Below are 17,441 nucleotides of genomic sequence, written 5' to 3'. Positions count from 1 at the left end.
TTTCCTTCTTGTAGTTGATTGGTTGATAAGACGCCCTATACCCTAGGTGCAATGTTATGACCGTATATAGATATATCACAACCTTTCATACTCAGATATCTCCGCTTAGAGAGTAGTATATAGTTTAGGTCGTAGTCAGTAGTACTCCTTAGACTTAACCTCTTCGTTCTTACGTCATCGTAGGCCTAGACGTTCCCTCTCAATCTATCCTTGCTTTATCCTCTTCAGACGATCCAAACTCCAGACACCTACTAGTTAGGTTAAGGGACGTTGGTCATAACAATGTCATAGAAAGCCTGAGTGCCAGTGGAGTGACTCTCAGGCGACTGCTGTGTGTTAGCAGCTGCACCAGACTGTCAGTATCAGCAACTCAAAAAAGGATTTCCGACCAACCTGAGTTGACCGAGTTCATCGCTGGTGCGGTGGTCCCACTGGTGCGAAGGACATCACCTCCGCCCAATGGCGAATCTCCCCAGCACATGTCAAAATTGGCTGAGAAATAGTCAGTGTGGAATGGCAATGTACGTGACCGATACTCACCTTCATAACCCACTGCTGATGCAGACGGCATTTTGCCGACAACATGAGCGCAATTTGTGAACTTCATTTTTGTGAAGTCAAATCCACATCCACATACTGTCGTTCCCCATATAACAGAGTCAACACTCATCCTATCTTCTACATTTTTACTATTACATCTGTACAATGTCTTCAACACTCAAATCGAACCAGGCTTTGGCGGTCGCCGACACATCTTTGCGCCGTGCACTCCGCCAGATTAAAATTCATCAAGCAGATGGCAGCGTGGTCGTTGACCAAGCTCATGCAATTGCCCGGCTAGTGGTAAGTTTCTGATTCCCGATGTTCTAATTTGCTCACCAACCCTTCACAGTCCACTGCCCTTCAGCAGCATGGCAGAAATGCCTCGGTCATCTCGCCGTTGCTGCTGTCTGCTGCAGCCGAGGTCAGAGCGACCATGAACAAAGGCATCGCCCCACAGTGGGCCCGGGTCCGGGATAAAGATACTCGGATGGAGTCCCACCCATTCTTCCCAAAGACCGTCGGATATGGTAAGTCGGCAGTCATTCTGTCTATCTTCACAGCTCAACATCTTGACAGTGGCAGGAGGCATACCCGAACCTGCACCTCAAGTCATGCCAGCCCCAGCTCCAGCTTCAGCTTCAGCTTCAGCCTCAGCCCCAGCCCCTGCACCAATATCAGTCCCTCTGATTGAATCGCTCCCTACCGCCGGGCACCAGCACAATCTTCTTGTGCCTGGCACGATGACCTGGCAAGGGCAAACAGCCTGCCCACGGGACTCGGAGATCCCAAGAGGACAGCCCAAGCGCTGAGATGGGCCGGAAGAAGCGCAAGGTCTCAAGGCCCTTGTCAAAAGTCTTGGTCTCTGACACCGAGGATGAGGACGGTCAGCCAGGAGGCACCATTGTGGTTGTAAAGCCGGCTGGTCCGCCGAAGTCCAAGGTAAGCACTTCGGTGAATTCAATATCGACACCGTCACTGACTCATGGACAGGGCGTGACCAAAGGCGTCAAGAAGGTGAGATTTACCTTTGCCCACCAGCAATCACCCCTCAACAATTCTCAGACGCATGCCGAGGACGCCATCGGTCGCACGCCGGCGAAGGGTAAAGGAAAGGAGAAGGCCAAGGAAGTTGCCGAGTCCATTAGAGGGTGCCCACTAGCCAAGGCTGATGTTGGGGCTAAGACTGTGAGTTTTCTATCTCTGCTCGGTCACCGAGTACTCACAGTGTGATAGTACGATCCACCTTGCAAGAGGTGTGTCGATGAGCCTTGCCTTGTCATCATCGGCAAGAAAGGGCAGGTCATGAGGTCCTGCACCAAATGCAGCCTCATGAAGGTGAAGTGTGACCGACCGATGTCGGTCGATTCCGACACTCCTGCGCCAATGGCACACCCGAGGTCCAGGGCTGCACCAGCCTCCAAGAAGGTTCCCCTGATGGCAACCCCGAGGTCCAAGTCCAATGGTCCGCTCAGGAGAACCAGAGCAACCTCACGGGCACATCCACCGACTCCCATCATGGAGTCTGAAGTGGAGGGTGTCAAGGCTACTGGTAAGCAAACATTTGTTTTATGATAATGTCCTCTAACCTTTGCTTCTAGATGTGTCCATCACAGGTGATGATGACGCTGACATGGAGCCCACTGCTGATGCCCTGGTTGAGCCCACAGCGGACGACAAGATCGTTGTCGATGAGCCTCGGGCAATCGCATCTGCGGATGACTTCCCCGCTGATCATTGGGCAGAGCCCAACTCCGATGACTTCGTCATTCCGACTGGCAACTCCTGCGGCCGGAGATGTTTCCCTCCCTTCGGCATCTCTCCCACCCACCGTCAGCGCCATCCACGAATGTGTGGTTTCCCTGGCTGCTAAGGTCGCTGCCATGCAAGTCACTGACCAGAATACCCTTGCCAGGGTCGATGCGGTGCAGCAGGACTGCGAAACCCGGATCTCCTCGATGCATGCGAAGCTTTCCTCCATGCAGTTCGATCTTGGCACCACTGTCAACCTTGTCAATGGCCTGACCAGCCTGGTGGAGAAGCTTCGGGAGGCACAGACCATTGCCAACCCATCCTTCCCACCACCAATGATGAGCAACTTCGGTGCTACCTCAGCCACCCCACAGATGCAAGCAATGGGCATCAGGTACTTGAACGGTGTGTACAGCCCTTCGGTTGCTACCTCAGCATCTGCTGCAGGCCCTTCAGCGTCTCGCCCTTTCGGTCGCCTTGACATGCATGGCGACACATTCACATCTGGCCAAGCATCCTCAGTGTCAGCACATGCCGGTCCTTCATCCGCTCCTGCTGTAGTTGGACCCCATTCTGCTGGAACATCACCTGCTTCAGCCGTAAAGTCTCTCCCCTGATCATTCGGCTCAATACATAGTTGTACATAGAGCATGCGTCCGTTGGCAGAATTACCCCAGTATATCACGGACTTGTATTACTTACTTTCAAATGCAATTGTTTGGCCGTTGATTCCATGTATATTCACTCTCTTTCCTGTGATATAAGTACCGACAGCATGTCGGCAGAGTGTATTTCGGTCATGTGTTGCAGTTGGCACGGTATCCTTCAGTTTCTTGTCTTTTCAGAATTGACCAATTTATACTCCATATGACCGATCGCCCAATCTCGGTGGCCGCATCACGCATGCCAATGAGATTCCACGCAACTGAAACTTCACCAACTCGTACAATTCACCGATATCTTCTTGCCATCGTCTTCAGCTCAGCAGTCCTCCCCTCCTCACACCGCCGCTTCCATGAACGGAGCCAACAGCAACCATTCTGGCACTCCTACGCCAGATGGCGACTCAGGTCAGGCTGATTGCACCACCCAATGGCATCGCCACCACGACTCTCAATGGCACAGCACATCAACCGACAGACATGCAGATGTCACCTCCTGCAGAACCTCCCCAGTCCAATCAGACTGGCTCACCAGCGCGTCTCAAGGCTGAGTCTCAGCACGTTCCGGTATCTGTCCCACTCAGTAGTTACCACATCCCTATGAACGGCTATGCCACCCTGCCTAATGGCACCGTCATGCAGGTGCTGTGACTGCCGAATGGCTTCATGCAGCAATGTCTTCTGACCGAGTCATATTTGACCGAGTCGTATTTACCCGAGTGTCTCTTGACCGAGTGTCTTTTGACCGAGTCATATTTGACCGAGTCGTATTTACCCAAGTGTCTTTTGACCGAGTCATATTTACCCGAATGTCTCTTGACCGAGTGTCTTTTGACCGAGTCATATTTGACCGAGTCATATTTACCCAAGTGTCTTTTGACCGAGTCATATTTGACCGAGTCGTATTTACCCTGAGTGTCTTTTGACCGATGTCATATTTAACCGAGGTGCTCTTAGCATGTATCTTATGCATCGGATCCTGGTAGATCCCTCATCCATCATATTTGACCAAATGTCTGTTGACCGAGTTGTATTTGACCAAGTGTATTTGACTGGGGTGGTCTTGGCATTTATATTATGGATCGATTCCTGGTAATCCCTCATCCATCATATTTGACCGAATGTCCTTTGACCGAGGTGGTCTTGGCATGTATATTATGGAAGCTAGTCTATGAACACTTTCAGCCCATCTGTATATATCAGTACCACTGCCCACTCGGCCCACTTGTTTCCATCATACATATATATATACATACATATATAGCTCTTGTATATTGCCTATCAAATGCAATAGCAAACTCCACACTTTGGACTATCGGCCCACCTGTTGGTATCAGGTACATACTTCATACACTACCTACCAAAATCAATAGAAAAGTCTACACTTATCTGCACTACATACTATGGGCCCACTGTTTGTATCAGATACACACTTGAGACTGGCCCACCTGTCAGTATCAGGTACATACTTCATACACTACCTACCAAAGTCAATAGAAAAGTCTACACTTATCTACTACACCACATACTATGGGCTCCCTGTTTGTATCAGATACACACTTGAGACCGGCCCACCTGTATTTAACACAAAGATACATTGATGGGCCCACATCAGGTGGCCTGTGTAGAACAGGGATATTTCAACCTCGGCTGTATGTTTTATACGAGGGTAAAGTGACTGCAGTATGTGCCCTGTGTAAGGTAGAAACTTGAGTGTCTTGAGAGGTCGATGGAGGCTCGTGAGAGGTCGCCGGAGGCTTGTGAGAGGTCGCTGGAGGATGATGAGAGGGAAGTGAGGGCTCGTAAGAGGCACGGATTTGGTCACAAGCTTGCAGAATTGCTGCTTCAATCTTCCGCTCCATCTCAATCTGGAGGATATCATACCACTGAATGGCACTTCCAAGACTTCTTCTGAAAGGTTCCTGAATGATGTTTCCCTGTAACTCGGATAGTTAACAATATCACGAGCATCTGAACCATAGACTTACATGCGAGTCTGTTAATTGGAATCCTCGTCGAGTATAATGAGTTTTCAATGCAGCTACAAGTGCATTGATGGTGTTACAGGAACGTTCAAATAGGGCTCGATAAAAGGACAGCAGTTCAAGAGACACTGCTATCCTTGGCTGCAAGGGCACAGTGGGGAATAAGCCATGATGTATGAGAACTTGTGGGAGTGTGGAGCAATCACAGCTCAGGACATCAGTCGAGACAAATCCTGAAGTTGAGTAGTAGTAAGCCTGGATGACAAGTCTGACTACACTTATGGTCAAAGAAGAGACAAACAATTGTTGTGTGCTTTTGAGCGCATGAATTTGTAGCGCATGCGGATATAGTGGAATTCAACTTCTCAAGTGGCTGGCCAACTGTTCTTGCGAGATACATCAAGAGAGGTTCGATTAATGTGGGGATTATTTCTATCCAAGTTCCATAGAGCTTGCGTGATGTCTTGTCAGGGAGGATGCGGCGCTGGGGCTCAATTGACTGCGTCTCCAAAACCTGTGGTATGTCACACTGACTTAGAGAGGGTAGATGAAGTTCAGGTGTATTGTGGTCTGGTTCATATACCCATTCGTTATCGTTGTTCAATATGTCCATGGTTACATCAATGTTAGAACTGCTCGAATCGAGTGCGGTAGTGGCAGTACCATCTGGTGAGGTTGGATTGATGAGTGCTTGCATGCATAAGGCAAGCTGGTGGCATTTGACATCCGCACCAGGGATAGTGATGAAGGTTTGAGTTTTTCTCTGGTCTCGAGACTTGCAGGGACTGACAAAATGTTTCCCGAGCCCCCAGGTGGAGGATGATACTTGGTCTGCCCAGTGCATTCTTGCTGGGGAGTGGCGAATGTGCTACCAGTAGATTGTAACTGTATTTAACATGATACAGTATACCTGTATTAAGACCACGTGGATGCAGGATGGTACCAGCATGGGACTTATTCCAACACCGTGACAATTTGAATACTTCCCTTATGTAAAAGCCATGATGCTAGTAGTAGTAGGTACACATGACACTGGACAAAGTGTAGCGCTTCTTGCCTGTGAGAGGCCTACTGAGAGATGCGGGAGGCTACTATAGGGAGTGGCTTTGAGAGGCTGGAAGTACTGTATTGAGTGGTCCTAGAGGCCGATTGAGAGGGTTAAAGGAGGTGCTGGAGGCCCGCGAGGGAATGCGAGAGCACGAACTATAATTAGATGGCGGGAGGGGGGGTCTCAGAGACCAGTTTCCCATAACATAGAAACTGGGTCTGTGAGACCCTTTATAGGCACCGAGAAGTGCTGCCTGAGGTGCGCGAATTCAGCTAGCAGTTTAACGCCGAATTCCGAAGGGCCTATCCGGTACTACCACATATTTCCATACTTGCCCTTTTAATCTACGACATGCATTTACCAGCCACTGATCTATATGTGTAACGCAGCGGTTAAAGTTACATTTACTGACACCCTGTTTTCCTCGTCCTTATTCTGTCTTCCCAAATTTTAACACGCGCAAACGTCCTCCTGGTACAAGTTCTTGTGTGCGCTTCACTCAGTGGGGTTCATTAGGGAAACTGCGTACTTCAGTTGCTTCAACATCTCATTCTTCTCAACTTGGGTCGGATTTCCAGAGCGACTATCGCAAAAACAACCCGCCATCGGCACTGACTGACGCCACGATAATTAGCGCCCAAATATTACAACGTTGAAATTCCAGGATGTCAAGGAGGAAACTCCCTCCTGAAGAGGCAGCGGAAGTGACAAAGGCTCAGCTATGTATCTCTAGTCCGTAAAGCGGCAGACCTCCTCTTTTGAGCCCTCATATTCGCCTCTTAGATATCATCGTTCACCACCTTCCAAAGAATGAGCTCGCATCCTGGGATGATCGTTTCTTCGTGCAGATTGAGGTAGATGATAAGATAAGCAGTGTCACAAAGACACAAAGAGGACATTCACTACGATGGGAGAATGAGTATCGTTGGTGAGTGCAGCCCTTTGGTTACTTGCTTGTCTATACTAAATAGTGTTTGTGGTCAAGTGGCTACCAAAAGGACTCTCTAATCCAGCTGAAGGTCTTTGCGCGACGCCGTATTCATAACGATCAGTTTATAGGCGTGATCAGGGATTATGTAGAGTCTTTACTGCGACAGGGTTGTCAGTTGCATTACCTTGTTGGTTGACGGTCACTCATCTGCATATCACAGTTATCAGGCGACCGATTTCGTACACAGATGAGATCGTAACACGCCAACTTCCTGCAAGCATGGAGTTTCAAGTTGCATCTTTAACATCAACTACCTCAGATGGCTCTCAGCTCGACGACGGAAAACCCAACATCATGGATGGCAAGGGGGTCGCGTGTGTAGTAGCGTCGACTACAATTGCTATGGAGGTCTCAGGCAAGTATCTCGTGTTCCAAACTTCCTTCTTGTTCTTCATTAATTTTCTAGCTATTGTCTTGACTCATCTGCCGAAGATTGGAATGGTCGCATTCAACAACCAATTTTTTGTCCAGCTGGCGGTCGAGGATATTATTCAAGTGACCAGCTCAAAAACTGGGGAGAGTGGCTCGATATACTGGAACGAGAAATACGTTTTGTAAGTTAGACCTTGACAATCCATCCACCACCGTTGTTCACTAGCACTAGTCACATTCCGGAGACAGCCTCGCTGTCACTCCAAGTTTATGCCCGACGCCACCTTCACAGTGATGAGTATATTGGAATGGTGAGCGGTCGAATTAGTGCATTTCTGCAGAGCTCTGGATGTAGGGGATCAAAATTTTGCATTTGTTGCTATCGTTTACCTCCATGTACAGGCTGTGATGGGCAGCTCGTTGTTTTCGACAAGCATAGCCAAAAAAATCTGGAGACAAAGCTTTCATTTCGGATAATGCGAAGTTCGTCCTTTCATGGAAACGAACACGGTGGAGGTCCGTCGTCGAGAGAGTCTAAGGATTACAGCCCACAACATTGACGACATAGTTCGTGCTGTCTCAGCGATGGCATCTCTCACACGGAAGGGGGGCGTGCAAGGGGACGCCGAGCCACTCTCCGCGCAAGTCGTTTCAGTTGATGCCACAATAGATGTGTTCCAGCTCCTGTTGTCACGGATCACTACTTTTGTCAAAATCGCTCGCGCTTTCAGAGAGGTATGACTAGAACTTGACCTTGAGCACTTACAGCTTATTCATTTATTTTCCATGGTAGGCCCATCCGTACACCAAGATGGCACTCATGGTACTGACTGCAGGTCACGAGGTTTGCATTTCCACTTTGACCTTTTGTTGCAAACTCACCCAATGTGCAGGTTATACAGCAGCAGCTCTCTCGTGATGACAGCATTCGACAATTAGCGTCCATCATGTGTGAGAGCCATGGCCTGCTATCGAATGCCCCGGATTTGTCTAGCTTCGATGCTCAAGCGGAGACCATAAACTTGCTCGCTCGTCAAACACTAGAGTGCGCATACTTTGTTCGTGACTATGCCATTCATCAAAGCGGATGTAAGCTATTGAAATCGAGCATGATGCAGTTCCCGAATTAACAGTTGTCCAGTGAAGCATGGCATCACCAATATTTTCTCGAACATCGACGCAACCATCCAGAAATATGAAACGGTCTTCAGACAAATCAAGATAGCTCTAGAGCAAAAAGTTGTTATCAACACTCAATTGGTCATTTTTCGCATCCATGACGCCTTGAAAGACCTTGGTAAGTAGTTATTCATTGTCGGGGGACAGCATTTCTTATCAAGCCCAGCTATCAAAGTAGATCTTACTGCCTTGCCTTATGCGACTGGCGCTTCGTACCATTCGCAGAGGATTTACGATATGCCACTGGAGGAAACCCATGTCGCTGAGATTTCGGACTGGGTAAATGGCAAGAGCAGTGAAGCAATCTATCTGTTGATCGGGCCTCGCGGATTCGAGACCAGCGCAATTGCCCACGCCATAGCTCGCCAATTCGACAACATATCTCGTCTAGGATCATCATACTGTCTTGACAGAACACGTCAAGGTCAGAAAAAGCCCGCAAATATTTTTAGCACGATCGCTCGCGATCTTGCAGATCACGACCCGGAGTTCATGGCTTGTCTCAGGGATATGACGAAACGGCGGGCAATAGCCTCTTCCCCACATATTCCCACGCAGTTTAATTTCATCCTCACATCGGCGCAACAATTGACGAGCTTTGGTCCTGTGCTTGTTATAATCGACGCCCTCGACGCATGTGGTGATGTTAATTCACACACAGAGGTGGTCTCTGTCCTAAAGGAAAAGGCACAATTTCTCCCACCTAGCTTCAAATTCCTGATTACCTGCCTCTCGGAGACTGATGTAGCCATCGCCCTCCGTGACGAACCCCATGTCCTAGCCAAAGAGCTTGATGCGGCTGTCACTGGGCAACTTCGTGACAATGGATTCACCACTGGCAGAACTAAACCTCGTCCACTCACCCCTCCAATCCAGACCGAGCTGTCACTGTCCGATTATTTCTCCCCTTCACACACGGATGCAGGGTCATCAAAGGGGTTCGTCGCATTCAAACACGTTGAGACTAGAGAAAAGTCTATTTCCTTCGATCAAGCCGATTTCCAGACTGTCACGCACACGTCCCTGAAGCAAACCGTTAAGCAACACGCCACTTTGACTCCGCGTCGCGTCCTATCATGCACTCCAATACTTGATGAACCAAATGCTCGCTTATTCACTTCCGATCCTACTGCTCCAACCGAAGGCACCTTCGAGGTCCTCGTATCACGTATCACTGCTTTTGTTAACATAGGTGACGCTTTCGCAGAGGTATGATCAAAACTTGACCTCGAGCACTCGGAGCTGATTCTTTTTTTTAAATTCCATATGGTAGGCTTGCTCGTACACCAGGATGGCACTGATGGTCCTGACTGCAGGCCACGAGGTTTATATTCCCACCTTGAGCTTTCGTTGCAAACTCATCGAATGTGTAGGTTATACAACAGCAGTTCGCTCGTGACGACAGCATTCGACGATTAGCGTCCATTATGTGTGAGAGCTATGGCCTACTACCGAATGCCTCAGATTTGTCCAGTTTTCATAATCAAGCGGAGACTGTGAACTTGCTCGCTCGTCAAACAATAGAGTGTGCATACTTTATTCGTGACTATGCCATTCATAAAAGCGGATGTAAGCCATCAAAATCACGCATGATGCAGTTCCTAAATTAACATTTATTCAGTGAAGCATAGCATCTCCAATGTGCTCTTGGACATCGACGCAATCATCCAGGCCTATGAAACTGCCTTCAGAAATATCAAGACAGCTCTAGAGCAAAAAGTTGTTATCAACACTCAATCGGTCGTTTTTCGCATCAAGGACGCCTTAAAAGACACTGGTAAGGTAGTTCTCCGTTGTCGGGGGACAGCATTGCTCATCCAGATCAGCTACCAACGTAGATCTTGGCACCCTGCCTTACGCGACTCGCGCTTCGTACCATGCGCAGAGACGTTGCGGTATTCCACTGGACGGAAACCATGTCACTGAGATTTTGGACTGGGTGAATGGAAAGAGCAATCAAGGAATCTATCTGCTGATCGGGCCTCACGAACCCGAGACTAGCGCAGTTGCCCACGCTGTAGCTCGCCAGTTCGACATCATATATCGTCTAGGATCGTCATACTGCCTTGACAGAACACGTCAAGATCAGAGGAAACCCACCAATCTTTTTAGCACGATCGCTCGCGATCTTGCAGATCACGACCCGGAGTTTATGGCTTGTCTCGGGAACAAGATGAAACAGCGAGCAATGGGCTCTTCCCCACATATTCACACCCAGTTCGACTTCATCCTCACATCGGCGCAAATGCTCACGAGCTTCGGCCCTGTACTTATTGTAATTGACGCCCTCGACGCATGTGGTGATATTAATTCACGCACAGAGATGGTCTCTGTCCTAAAGGAATAGGCACAATTTCTCCCACCTAGCTTCAAATTCTTGATTACCTGCTTGCCGGCGACCGATGTAGCTGTCGCCCTCCGTGACGAACCCCATGTCCTAGCCAAAGAGCTTGATGCGGTTGCCATACACTCCAGTCTATCCGAAACAGATATTCGGAAAGCCATTGACGCGCAACTGGAAAATGCCCCGCTTCGTCTACTCAACACTTCCACCGGGCGTTTATACAATCGAGAGGCACAGATTAACGCGTTCTTAGAAAGCACAGAGTACAAGGAAATCTTGACATCACCAATGACTCCTGCGCCCCTCCACACGAAGTCCATCAGAGAAGTGGTGGCGATGTACTTCAGTTGGGTCATGTTATCACATAGGTGGGAAAGTAAGGAGATGCTGCTGCAGGACGTTCAGAACAAGGTCATATACGAGTTGGATCCAATGGGAACCACGGTGAAGTTGCAGAAGTTCTGCGAAGTCACTCGTGATGCAGGGTATCACTGGGCGTGGAGCGATACATGCTGCATCGACCAGAGCAACAGTGCCGAGGTCCAGCGATCGGTGAACTCCATGTTTGTCTGGTATCGCCAGTCAGCTCTTACAATTGTCTACTTGTCGGATGTTCCGCCTTGGTCGACATCTCGCACACTTGCAAACAGCGCTTGGAACATGCGAGGATGGACTGTTCAGGAATTCCTCGCTCCTAGAATTGTTCTGTTCTACGATGCAAAGTGGATCCCCTACCGCTATGACCACTCTACCAACCACAAGGAGTCTGTTACTATCATGCGGGAGTTGCAGGATTCAACAGGCATAGATGCACTGTCCCTCGTCAATTTCCGTCCGGGGATGACAGGCGCGCGACAGAAACTCCAATGGGTGTCGAGCCGTATCACCACGGTACAGGAAGACATAGCATACTCATTGTTTGGCATCTTCAAAATCCATTTACCTGTTATCTATGGCGAGGGGAAAGAAAATGCGCTTGGGCGGCTCTTGTAGGAGATCATAGCTCAGTCGGGCGACATCATTATCCTGGATTGGGTCGGAAAAGCATCCGAGTTCAACAGCTGTTTACCAGCTGACATCGCCTCTTACGATCTTCCACCATGCACGCTGCCACTCCCATCTGAAGATAAAATACAGTCATCAGTCTCATCGCTGCGAGATCATGATGCTGCTGTTATGAAGCTTGCTTCGACATTATATGCTCAGCTTGGCAGCATGGGCGCTCCTCGTTTCGCGAACCGCAGGCTGCATCTGCATTGCATCACATTTCCTGTGACAGCAGTCAAACGGAGGCGTAGTGAAGACCGGGAGACATGTCCCACTTATGAAGTCAAGGCGGACGGGCTCCAAGACATGTTAATCACCACAGATGATAAGCTGGTTCAGTTCTCGAGGGCAAGATCTACTCGACAGTCATTCTTACTCGTCCGTCCGTGGAATCGCTTTGACCTCGAGCTGCCTGATCTTGCAGACGATGTACAGAGCGTAGACGATCGGTCAGAGTCCGAGTCCGAGTCGCCATCGGACGAATCGCACAGCGAATCTTCTGGAGAAGATGAGCCGCTTGATTCAGGGTCGAGCGAGCGAAGGTTGAGGTTGATCGTTCGTCTTGGACAACCTTTTGGCGCGTTGTTGCTAGCGCAACAGCGGAGTGGGGAGTATAAGAGAATCGCCTCAGATAACAAGATCATCGCACAGGTCAAGGACATGGCTAGTGTTCGTGATATGATGGACGTGAGGACGCTAGAGATAGTGTAGTTGTGTGTATTTCGACGGGAATCTCTGACGTCTGCATTCATACCTTGACAGTAGTACTACCTGTACATATGGAACAATATCCTTAGGCATCCTTATAAGCTGACTTAGTACAACAGGAAAGCAAACCACCACGATTTGTATGATCGAATTATTATTGCTCAGAGCACCAGTTGAGAAGTCGTTTGTGGATGTCTATTACTAGTATCGCTCCAGTCACTTCATGTATCGTATTATCAGTCACAGTACATCCCTGGTCAGTCGCTCTCGTCATTGTTTTACTCACCTTCCATGCACAATATGTCATCCTTGAAATGCATGTGCGGGAGGACACCTGTCGCAGCAATAGCTCGGTCTACGTCACGTCAACACTCTCAAACAAATTACATCGCATCAGCATCTTTCGGTATCGGTCTCTCGACGCCCGCAGAAACATACAAACTCTCCATCTTCTTAGCATACATCACGAACCGCCTCTCGTCCTGGTCATCATCCCACCTGGCAAGCACTTCCCCCAATCCCGGCCTTGCCCTAACAACATCCCCCCTGATCTCCCTCGCATACCCCATCTCATACCGTCCCAAAAAATGAAAGTTGATCAAATCGGAAGGATTATCGGTTTCTGAGCGTTGTTTCTCGAGCGTGTGGATGCGTTCTCGTTCGTATGCGAGTCTTTCATCAGGTGTGGTGGGTATGGGTATGAGCCCGGACCATGTGAGTGCGAGCCAGGTGCTGGTGAGGTCTGAGAGGGTGAAGGGGATGAATGAGGTGGGTGCGCCTATAAATGCGAGGGTGGGATTGTGCGCGTACAGGATTTGGTTGTGGAGGGAGGGGATGCGCGTTGGCGTTATTGTGCGGGATGTCAATGATACAAGGGTACGAGCACCAGTGTGATCTGGATTTAAGTCTGGGTGGAGAACGCGGAGGTAGGGTACATGCGGATAGTATCCTGTTCCGAATATAACGATGTCGACGTCTTCGATGATGGTTCCGTCTTGGACGTGCGCGGTGATTTTATCGTTGGTGCTGGAGTAGCGGGATATAGGGCCGATGTCTTGGATGCGCGTGTCGGGTAAGGAGGGGAATACAGAGATTCGGCGAGTGGATCTGTATATTGGCGTTTGAACTATGGGCGCGAGCTGAGCGGCTATTTCGTTTGCAGAGTTTGCATTTCCGATGACGAGGACACGCTGGAATCGAGATCGTGTTAGTTTTCATAGGATGTGAGGAGAGACGAAATTTACCTTTTCTTCGTAGTCTGCATGCGGACCCGTCCAGTTCATGGCGTGCTGGACTTTGCTAGGTTGCTGCTGCTGCAGTTCTTGAAGGCCCGGTATGTCTGGAAAATACGGGTTATCGAACCATACGGTGGTGATAACTACCGCATCCCAAGTCTCTTCCAGTACGATGCCGCCTTGATTCCAATCCTTCATGCGCACCATCCATCCACCGACCTCCAACTCTTCCACTCCGATAACCTCGAAGCTCAGACGGATATGCCCGTTTTCAAAAAACGGGCGCGTAAAGTCCTTAAGATAAGCATTCGTCTCTGCTAACGTAGGGAATGGCTGATGTTCCCTGGGAGGCGCTGGAAAAGGGTATTCTGAGAAGGAGAGAAATTCGGGTATGACGTTTCCTGTGAGACCAGGGTATGCGGGGGTGGACCAGCACGGGCGATGATCGGAGACATTGTTTTGATACCTTCAAGGGTTATGGTGTGAGCTGGAGTGATATCGATAGATGTACTACTTACCAGACGCCGCCTATGTCGTTTTGTCTTTCGACGAGCTGGACTTTAGTGAATGTCCCACGGTGAAGACAGTTACGGAGTGTTATGAGCCCGCATGGTCCTCCACCGATTATGAGCAGTTTCTTGGGATCAAGTTGGGTCATTGGAGGTTCAGCGAACCAGCTATAGGTTCAATCGGTTGTGTAATGTGTTTTCAGGGCTATGCATCATGCATCGAGAAGCTCGGAGATTATTCAAGGTACGTTCATCCTTCTCCATTTCGTGTCGTTCGTGACTGATTTTTCAGGACTTGTATCATCTGTTAGTGGGTTGTCGAGCCCTCCTGTGTTGATTATTATCGCAGGACGCCAGGGAAAGCGTCTTTAGAAGTAGAACACTACTGTAACGGTCTTATTTATTCAATATGGGTAACTTAGCTACTCCTTATCTCATTAGATTACTCCCTGTTTATCCCGAGCCTCATTTAGCCTAGCCGTACTTACTTATATACGAGTCGGAGTACTAGAGTTACCTTAGTGTTCTCTGGACCCCCGAATCCCAGACTTTTACCCTGTCATTCGACCGAAAGCATTCTTCTCTCTGTGTCGTTGCCTTCGAGCTTCGCACGCTAAATAGCCAACGCCACAACTACCGTGGCCCAACGCAATAACTTTCAATACTACACATTTAAATGTTGTGGAGGGGACGATATTCAGGCCTGTGCTACACATGAGATCTACGGCTCTATCATCATTCTTGCTTTCACCTGCCAATCTTCAAAACGCTTCATTGGTAGGTTCCAAACATTTCATGGTCTTGGTTAACTGGTAGTTCAGATTCAAGGAGGACAACAGATATGCTCTGTGGCATTTTGATCAGGACGACCGGTTTTGTTTCGTGGACTCGTATATCCTCTCGGAGACTTCCCCGGTATATGACACGAGCATGACCTCGATTGACACACGTTAGTGATGTGGTCTTTGGTTTTTGCGGCGATGAAACTGACGGTAGGCAGGGTATCCGGGCAACTGTCCTCATGGGCGGGTGTCATTGCGAGCGTGCGACCAGTGCAAAATTTCGAGCCGCTAACGTTCTTAACTTATTCTCGTTCCCAACATTAACCTACTAGACCACAAAGCGCAGTTATGAAACATGGGGAATTTTCAGTTTGTTTTGTTCCATCGGAGTTTGACTTTCTCGATGGCTCTGTCTTTGAACTCTGACGATACAAGAACATCATATCCTTCAAAGTTTTGAGCCCTCGATTTTGGAAAACATGTGTTGTGGCCCATCTGCCGTCAGCATGCCTTAGCTATAGGTACCGTTTACGTTCTCTTATGACTAACTGATGGCCATCGATACGCCAGAATGCGCCATCGGCCAGAGACCCTTGGCGGCGAGAAATGAACGCCATAGGATCCTGATGCGGCCAGAATCCTGATCGCCATCCGTGGTACGTACTAGTGTCTCAGAGCCCGCTACCAGCATTCAATCAGTCCAAATCGGGTCAACAAACCGCGGTATCCCTACGACTAGTATAGCCAGATCTATAAAAGCAGGAAGACAGCTGCTCCTTCTAATTCTTCAAGCGAGATGTTGGCCCCCTCCAGTCTTCCACCGTTCGACTTCTCGACTGCTCTTACTGGCTTACTGCAACTCTCAAACACACTAGGCCCTGAATGGTTGGCTTTCTACATCAAGCTCATACCAATGGAGATGGTCAGTCCCTAATTTCTGAAGCGTCTGTGTGCGCATCCGAAAGTTTTTCATGCAGCTCCGAACTGAATTATACTTTCTATACATCTTGCTCGTAGGTCGAGTCTATCCTGGTGATCTTTGGCAAATAGTTGGGCTGCGTATCGTGGAAGCGCAGAACGAGGAATCCTTGCAAAGCACTAGTGGGGGCCACGAAAGGCGTGGGATCGCAGAGCGAACCTTCATGGAAGCGAAGTGGGCTCAATGTCAGATGGAAGTGCCTCTGTACAGTCAGGCTATAGAACACATTGAACAGCACTGGTCCATTGCACGTAAGATTCTTTTACTGTGCTACACGAACGAGTGGTCTGACACGTTCTTAGCAATGCATTCTATTACAGTTCAACTCAATCACGGCGTCGGGTCTTTCTCAGCGACCTCGATTGTTGCACCTATGATCTGTTCGGTAGCTTTGCAAAAGAGATGTAAAGGGTGGTTGAAGGGACTCGAACTAGACACCCCCATCCCAGCTAAAGCACTTTCAAAGATCATAAATGCAAAGATTAAAAGGCCTCGCGCCCGAAAGGCTCTAGATCTATTCCTGCGGCCCTCAGTCACTCTGCTCTTGCGCTCCACGACAAACGAACATCCCTTGTCAGTACTATCATTAATCTACTTGGCTTCCATCTTACTGACTTTCTAAAGTTCATTGGTCCCTCGATCCCCCTGTTGAGTATATGGGTCACCCCTGACGTCCAAAAGGCCTTTGACGAGGCGCGCGGTGCGGAACTGACCAGTCAGGCAGGGCTAATACCAGTATACCTTGATATTAACAGTGATCATATTCCCCAGCGCAATATGCTGTCGGAGGTACATCTTCTGCAAGTGAACACGCGTCGCGCCCGAGCTGAGGTAGAAGTGTATACACTGGCCATTAAAAATGCCTGTGCGCTCGATGACTCTGAAAGCGGTGGGCACGAACTATTTGTATTCTTTTCAAATGCTGATGGCCCCACCGCTATCTGTAGATACATTTATCCAAGAGGAAATGTGTTATTACGATGCTCAAGAGACGATACCTTGAGTAACTTTGTCAGTGTTGTTTCGGGAGCTCTGATATCCTCTTGGACACTCTTCGATCCTCGTATTTGATAAGTCGTGTGTAAGGCCATATTCATGGCAGAACCCGCTACCTACCGCTCAATGCTATCATAGACGTAGCAAAAGCTTGTTGAGCACGGTCGTCACTGCAGTCCAAGGTACTACCTTGAAGTCGCTGTGACTAACAACGTTATGACACGTATGTAGAAGGCACTACAGAAGATTCAAGAATTAGAAGGTTTCATTGGGTTTCATCGCTCCAATCGACGGCTTCTTTGCGATCCTCCT

At 48.9% G+C, this 17,441-nt stretch overlaps 7 protein-coding genes across 7 annotated transcripts; 3 read left to right on the top strand and 4 right to left on the bottom strand.

Moving 5' to 3' along the window:
• Positions 1-260: 260 nt before the first annotated feature.
• EDB91DRAFT_1252810 (uncharacterized protein) lies at positions 261-571 on the bottom strand (the record flags this gene model as incomplete). Its single annotated transcript, XM_041323562.1, has 3 exons — positions 261-343; positions 394-492; positions 541-571. The coding sequence occupies 3 exons, from the start codon at positions 569-571 to the stop codon at positions 261-263; spliced, it is 213 nt and encodes a 70-aa protein (XP_041172915.1).
• Positions 572-705: 134 nt separating this feature from the next.
• EDB91DRAFT_1252809 (uncharacterized protein) lies at positions 706-3,605 on the top strand (the record flags this gene model as incomplete). The annotated part of the gene is made up of 11 exons (XM_041323561.1): positions 706-843; positions 893-1,070; positions 1,120-1,271; positions 1,297-1,482; positions 1,534-1,557; positions 1,606-1,728; positions 1,777-2,092; positions 2,142-2,227; positions 2,286-2,891; positions 3,281-3,362; positions 3,418-3,605. 11 exons carry the CDS (start codon positions 706-708, stop codon positions 3,603-3,605), a joined length of 2,079 nt encoding a protein of 692 aa, XP_041172914.1.
• Positions 3,606-4,915: 1,310 nt separating this feature from the next.
• Positions 4,916-5,131, bottom strand: EDB91DRAFT_1059641 (uncharacterized protein; the record flags this gene model as incomplete). The annotated part of the gene is made up of 1 exon (XM_041314268.1): positions 4,916-5,131. A coding segment is annotated over one exon (216 nt), but the record flags the coding sequence as incomplete, so codon positions are not given.
• Positions 5,132-5,213: 82 nt separating this feature from the next.
• EDB91DRAFT_1031383 (uncharacterized protein) lies at positions 5,214-5,414 on the bottom strand (the record flags this gene model as incomplete). The annotated part of the gene is made up of 1 exon (XM_041312729.1): positions 5,214-5,414. A coding segment is annotated over one exon (201 nt), but the record flags the coding sequence as incomplete, so codon positions are not given.
• An 885-nt stretch (positions 5,415-6,299) lies between these two features.
• Positions 6,300-12,770, top strand: EDB91DRAFT_1349728 (uncharacterized protein). Its single transcript, XM_041326032.1, has 17 exons — positions 6,300-6,719; positions 6,771-6,915; positions 6,973-7,088; positions 7,139-7,532; positions 7,583-7,701; positions 7,753-7,866; positions 7,919-8,085; positions 8,144-8,194; positions 8,244-8,439; positions 8,492-8,647; positions 8,696-9,738; positions 9,803-9,853; positions 9,903-10,098; positions 10,151-10,306; positions 10,356-10,804; positions 10,877-11,764; positions 11,867-12,770. Exons 1-17 carry the CDS (start codon positions 6,653-6,655, stop codon positions 12,629-12,631), a joined length of 5,073 nt encoding a protein of 1,690 aa, XP_041172911.1. The 5' UTR covers positions 6,300-6,652; the 3' UTR covers positions 12,632-12,770.
• A 51-nt stretch (positions 12,771-12,821) lies between these two features.
• Positions 12,822-14,832, bottom strand: EDB91DRAFT_796415 (FAD/NAD(P)-binding domain-containing protein). Its single transcript, XM_041328426.1, has 3 exons — positions 14,382-14,832; positions 13,873-14,329; positions 12,822-13,818 (listed from the first exon to the last, which is right to left on the bottom strand). The coding sequence occupies exons 1-3, from the start codon at positions 14,519-14,521 to the stop codon at positions 13,012-13,014; spliced, it is 1,404 nt and encodes a 467-aa protein (XP_041172910.1). The 5' UTR covers positions 14,522-14,832; the 3' UTR covers positions 12,822-13,011.
• Positions 14,833-15,950: 1,118 nt separating this feature from the next.
• Positions 15,951-17,136, top strand: EDB91DRAFT_1252806 (uncharacterized protein; the record flags this gene model as incomplete). The annotated part of the gene is made up of 5 exons (XM_041323560.1): positions 15,951-16,076; positions 16,132-16,384; positions 16,454-16,710; positions 16,758-17,022; positions 17,081-17,136. The coding sequence occupies 5 exons, from the start codon at positions 15,951-15,953 to the stop codon at positions 17,134-17,136; spliced, it is 957 nt and encodes a 318-aa protein (XP_041172909.1).
• Between the last annotated feature and the right edge of the window lie 305 nt (positions 17,137-17,441).

Source organism: Suillus paluster (assembly GCF_016628075.1).
Source record: "Suillus paluster strain FC165 chromosome Unknown EDB91scaffold_73, whole genome shotgun sequence".
NCBI lineage: Eukaryota > Fungi > Basidiomycota > Agaricomycetes > Boletales > Suillaceae > Suillus > Suillus paluster.
Note: the sequence above shows the minus strand (reverse complement) of the source record. Positions and strands in the feature narration are given on the sequence as shown.